Genomic DNA, 5,937 nt, shown 5'->3' with positions numbered 1-5,937 from the left:
CTTATTAATGCAAACGTTGTATGCAATCATAGAGAAAGAGGCACGAGATGCACGATGACTAATTGACATGGAACATGAGAGATTTTACACACAATAATCTGAGATGCACGATGACTAATTGACGTGGAACATGAGAGATTTTACACACAATAATCTGGCTCTGTGTACAAAAACGGAGGGAATAATAAATATGTTAGCTGGAATTTGAGTATGAGTAGAATTTTTTTATCAGCAAGTGTATAAGCAATAATTAACGCAACATAATCATAAACCGGATGCAACGTACCTGCCATGAATAACAATTATGTTTGATCAATGTCTCATGTTTAAATTTGTTGGTCCATGGCAACACACGGGTATTTAGCTAGTCTATATAATTTAGGAATTCTGAAATGGAACTGAAACAAAACGTAGTGAAAACTTACTTGATGGTAAACGGATTAAAACAGCGTGACTGTACATATTGTTCATAGGATCCAGGCAACAACCTGATTTGGAGTATATCCTTAGGAATTGTTCTTTCAGACCAAGGACAAATTATGCAGGGGAATGCTTATGCAAATTATAAGTTGCCAAGCGGATCAAGATAGAAGGTGCAGTCAAGTGCAGTTGAGATTCAAAGTCGTATTCAGTAATGTGACGGCAGAAGCAAAAGAAAGTCGTTTTAGTTGTACCCGAGGTTGCCTGCACAATGAAAGAACTGTAGTGGATTATCAACTTCTGAACCTAGATAAAAAATTATTCACCAATCACTTGTATAGAGTTTGGATCCTTTCCAATGTAGACATTACCAATATTTTTCTACAATCCCGTGCATATAGGATAATAATTAAAATGAAAAATGTCAAGATTAGGAAGTAAAAAGAAGCTAAGTTGAGTTTCCCGCGAGAGGATGTTACCAATCAAACAATCAGGAGTATATTGTTTTGGGTGCATCTCTTAGCAAGTGCAGACTCAAGATTGAGTGTGGCGGAAATGATTTCTTCAGTAGTAACTATTTCCTGTGTTACATCAGTGCCTTCTCAAATTAAAGCAATCACGCCTGCAAGAACTTTGGCAGTCAGCATGTTGGTTTCTAGTCACAATGAACATATAGAAACACATGACCGTGCTGATTACTTTCAATGGTTCAGCCTGGATAAGATTTAAAGTCTTAAACAAATTACACTATTAAATCTAGCAAAAAACTGAAACAAAATAAGATCATATATGGACAACGCAAGGCATGGAGAGCAGGGAGAGACTGAAAAGCGGGCTAGCTATATAGAGGAGTAAATAGCATAAAACTACTACTTTACAGGCTAGGGTTTCAAAAAACTACCGGTTTTTAATTTTTCTCATATAACTACCAAATGGGTGGTCGGCTGTTTCAAAAACCCCAAATCATCTTTGTTAAAAAATTAAACATGTTTATGACAGGTCGGGCCCGCCACTAAACGCACCGTTTGGTTGACCGTTACCTGACTTGTGGGGGCCACATGTCAGCGCCTCATCCACGGATTTTTTACAAATTAGCCCCTACAAACTTTTTAAAAAAGCAATCGGGTCCCTACAATCATTTGTTAACGTGAGACGAAAAATCGCGCGCCCGAAGTTCCGAACCTGCAACCTGGAGCAGGTAGGCGGAGCGCGCTAGCCACCAGGCCAAGGGCTGGTTGTGTTACTGTCCAGGCAGGATTTTCTTTATACAATAAACGAAGGCTGGCTGGTGGTTGGGCCAGCCAAAGCCTGTAATTGTTTTTTCGTTTCGCGTTTTACTGACGCGCGTGCTGTGCTCGTTCGCCCAGATTTCTTTTCTATTTATTTATCTTATTATGCTTTATTTTTGTTTCTGGTTTTCGCTTGTTTTTAGGTTTTTCTTTCTTTCTTTCTTTATTCACTGGGTTCGTTTTTCTTCTGTTTTTAACATACTTACTAAACATTTTTTTAGATAGGCTTCAATACATGATGTTTTGAAATACATGATGAACATGTTTTTGAATTTGCATGAACATTATCTTAATGTACGCTGAGCACCTTTTCTGCGTATAGTGATCATTTTTCAATGCTTGATGAACTTTACTTTGCAAACAGTGATCATTTTTTAATATATTAAACTTTTGGGTTGAACATTTTTGTAATTTAGGTTGAACATTTTTTTAATATATACGATTAACATTTTTGTAATTTAGGTTGAACACTTTTTAATATATACGATGATCATTTTTGTAATATAGGTCGAACATTTTCTTAATACATGATGAATTTTTTTGACAATGTGTATTTGAGAAAATGTTCAGCATGTTTTAAAAACTTATTGCGTAAAATCATTCTAGCATTTCGAGAAACACATCAATTTTTTAATAAAAGTTGCACTGTTTTAGTGCACTAATATGTAATCGCAAAAAAATGTATTAATATTATGATTAAAAATAAGTAATTCAGGGCACGCAGCCGCGCTGGGATCGGCAGTGTCTACTATAATATAAAGGACGACCCGCCTGTAACCTAACGCAAGCTTCGTTGTGGCCTGGTGGCTAGCGCACTCCGCCTGCGTGCTGTAGGTCGCAGGTTCGAAACTTGGCGCGGGCGTTTTTTTGTAGATACTGACATGTGGGTCCTACATGTAAGGTAACAGTCAAACAAACGGTTCTCTTATGTGCGGGTCTCATCCCTCGTTTGGTAGTTATCTGAGAAAAATTAAAAACCGGTAGTTTTTTGGAACCCTAACCTGTAAAGTAGTAGTTTTATGCTATTTCCTTTATATAGAGATCAATTTGGGGAACACATCGAACATTTGGTGGGCATCCACACGCTACATGGTGCAACCCCTACCAGTATGCCTCCCTGGGGCGTTCACACGGCGTGCTGCCATGGTGCTGGAGGGCAGAGGCTACGTCGTGTGTCTCACCGTTGCGTAGAGGAACAGAGGCCAGGAATCGAATGCCCCATCGGAGAAATCCATCTTCGCGGCCGAGCACGCTGTGTCCCAGGCCGCCGTTGCTTGAGGGAGGAAATGGACCCCCGCCGTCGCCGCTGACGCAGGCCGGGCCCACTGCGTCCTGCGCTTCCGCCGCTGCTCAACGGAGGAGAAGGACCCACTGTCACCGGCGCAGGTCAGGCCCACTGCGTCCCGCGTCGCCGTCGTCGCTCGTCGGAGGAGAGGGACACTAGCACCGCCGATGCAGGTCCAGCCCGCTGCGTCCCGCGCCATCGACGCTGCTTGAGGGAGGGAAGCGACCTCGGCTCCGCCGACGCAGGCCGAGCATGCCCGGCAGCGCCCTGTAGCGGTAGCAAGGAGGAGAGAGGAGGGAGGGGCGGGGAACGATAGAGGCGGCCGGGCGGGTGGAATCGATCCGCATATTACGGGTGGGCGACGCGGAGCGCTGGGAGAATCGGCAGACCACCGCGTCTGCCTAGCAGAACATTTGATCTAAGCCATTGATTTAGTTGACAGATTATTGATGTAACGTGGGCAATAGGATATGTTTAAGGTGATTTGATCGGAGGGTTGTGGTTATCTTATGTACAGTTTGTTGTGTGGCTTTAGGGGAGTTTTAGTTTGCTCTTTTAATAATAGTATAGAAAAGGTACATCATTCCTCCATGGGACTCGTGGGAACAGAGATATAGAGGGGGAGCTCGATAGGGTGGGCTGGGCCAAGGAAACGGCCTGCAAGCCCACCTCGTACCCAAAGGCGCCTTGAAATACCTCCCGCCTTGGCGCCCAGCGTAACCGCCCCAACCAACAGCTTTCCTCGCCGGAGTCCCCAACAAACCAAGAACCCCTCGCCCTCCCTTCACCGCGCAGCAGCCCACCGCCTCCGCCCTCCAGCGCCGGTGACCGATGGACCGGTTCGACGACAGGCACCACGTGCGGCTGCGGAGCCTAGTGCACCGCACCTACCTCCACGCCGCCGACGACGGGGAGAGCGTCACCCTCAGCCAGGTCCACGGATCCCTAAACGCGGCGTGGGCGGTGCACATCTACCACGGCGGAGACGACGATGGTGTCGGCTGCGACTACGACGGCGGCCAGCGCCTGCTCCTCCACAGCGCGGCCTACGGCCGCTACCTCGCCGCCACGGCCACGCCGGCGAGGCTCGGCCACCGGGGCCTCCGCGCGGAGCTGCGCGACTACGACCAGCCGGGCGTGGAGGCCTTCATGTGGCAAGCCGTGGGGTCGGGCTTCGGGGACGACGTCGTCCTGCTCCGCAACGTCGGCGGCCGCTACCTCCGCGCCAACGGCAGGTACCTCCCCTGGAACTCCTCCGGCGTCAGCGTCGACGACGAGGCCAGCTCCATGATGTACTGGGTCGTCGAGCCCATCCCCGCCAGAGAGGACATGCCTGCCCTTCCTGCCCCGCCTCCGGTGAGTTTGCCATGACCGACCCGCTTCTTGATACCTCTTCTTCTTGAATTGCTTTCGGCGATTCAGCGAATTCTTCTTGAACCGTAGACGTAGTTCTTGCGAAATTTGATTGCGAGCAGTTCTTGATCTCCTGAACATAACCATCTTTGTGATTCTGTTCCATCTTTGTGATTCAACTGCAGAATCCCCCATACGGATACCTCCTCGGGGTCATCCACCTGGAGCCGGGACGGCTGATCCGGTTCGTGCGAGCGCTCGACAACGGGGACTACCCCGAGGACCCCGAGCACGAAGCCTGGCGCCAGTTCTGGTTCAGGGGGAGGTCCGCGTTTCGCCTGAGGGACGACCTGCGGTTCCTCGTCGGCGCCGGCGTCTACTACCGGAACATCGCCATGTGCGTCCGAGCGGGCCGCCACGGGAGGCTGACCCCGCTCGTCGTCGACCTGCCCGACGGCGGCTATGGCGACACCCTCGAGATTGTCCTCATCCGGGCCGAGACCCCTGGTGAGTGAGAGCCTCTCTCCATGCCCCAACTTCCAAAGTACAGTATCTCCTAACGGTGACAAGAACTGAAGACTGTGGTACACATCTATATTTTTGGGTTTCATTTAGTGGGGTGTTAATCTACTTGTCTTACTGAAGCTGTTACTGAAATTGTTCTAGTCTGAATCTGTTGATGTCTGAAACTGTTCACTGAAATTGTTGTAGTCTGAAAAATAGTTAACTGAATCTGTTGAAGTCTGAAACTGCTAGGTGTTGGGAATTGTCTGCAACTAAGTCGAAATTGGGGACATAAATCATCATGGAACTTGAAATTGCAACTAAGTTGATTCGTTTGATTTAGCCAATTTTACTCGCGTTTGATTTAGCCAACAATACTAAATAAATCTCGTTTCTGCGCCTGAGCTTTATTCAGGTTTTGTACATGAGCTGCAACCTTGGTCTTGTTATTCCTTTTATTTTCTAACCTGATCGTGCTTAGAAAAAGGATATTATGATTCGTTTTGTTATGACTTGGAAAAAGGTAAAAGTAGTTGGGTGAAAATAGTAGATGCCATGTTAATTTATCAAAGCTGGTTGCACATTTCTGCCCTTGATTTCATAGTATAGATTATGGTAGCTGAAAAGCGAAATCAAGTTCAGTCATCTATTTTACCTTTGCAGAGAGGATACTTATTTTCTAACCTGTGAATAAAATTCAGGTAGTATCTTACAATAGTGCAAAAAATCTTTAGTTCCTTGCACATTATATTGTTTCAGTTTTTTCTTCTTGATGTTGTTATTGATTGTTGGTCTGCCGCCTAATTGGCTCATAATTTCTGCTAATTCAGCCTACAATGGGCTGCAACACCCAGATGTCAACGCGGAGTAGAGAAAGATCGGAGCGCGGGAGCCCTGAAAGTACACCTGTCCACAAGTTTCGCCGCCTCGACGACAGCAGAACTGGACGCCTACTTTTGCATAGCTAGATAGATATAGGTTCAGAAAACTCTTTTCGTTTCTTCTGCTTGCAAAACATGCGCCGTTCTGGATTCAGAACTGCTTATAGTGTTGCTTCCAATGGCTGAACAATTTGTAGGTCATTGC

General features: G+C 46.6%; 1 protein-coding gene across 1 annotated transcript; it reads left to right on the top strand.

Annotated features, from left to right (window-relative positions):
* The first annotated feature begins 3,825 nt into the window (after positions 1-3,825).
* Positions 3,826-5,722, top strand: LOC109761524 (uncharacterized). The gene is made up of 3 exons (XM_020320348.1): positions 3,826-4,350; positions 4,533-4,854; positions 5,682-5,722. Exons 1-3 carry the CDS (start codon positions 3,826-3,828, stop codon positions 5,720-5,722), a joined length of 888 nt encoding a protein of 295 aa, XP_020175937.1.
* The last annotated feature ends 215 nt before the right edge of the window (positions 5,723-5,937 follow it).

Source organism: Aegilops tauschii, chromosome 2 (assembly GCF_002575655.3).
Source record: "Aegilops tauschii subsp. strangulata cultivar AL8/78 chromosome 2, Aet v6.0, whole genome shotgun sequence".
Taxonomy (NCBI): domain Eukaryota; kingdom Viridiplantae; phylum Streptophyta; class Magnoliopsida; order Poales; family Poaceae; genus Aegilops; species Aegilops tauschii.
Note: the sequence above shows the minus strand (reverse complement) of the source record. Positions and strands in the feature narration are given on the sequence as shown.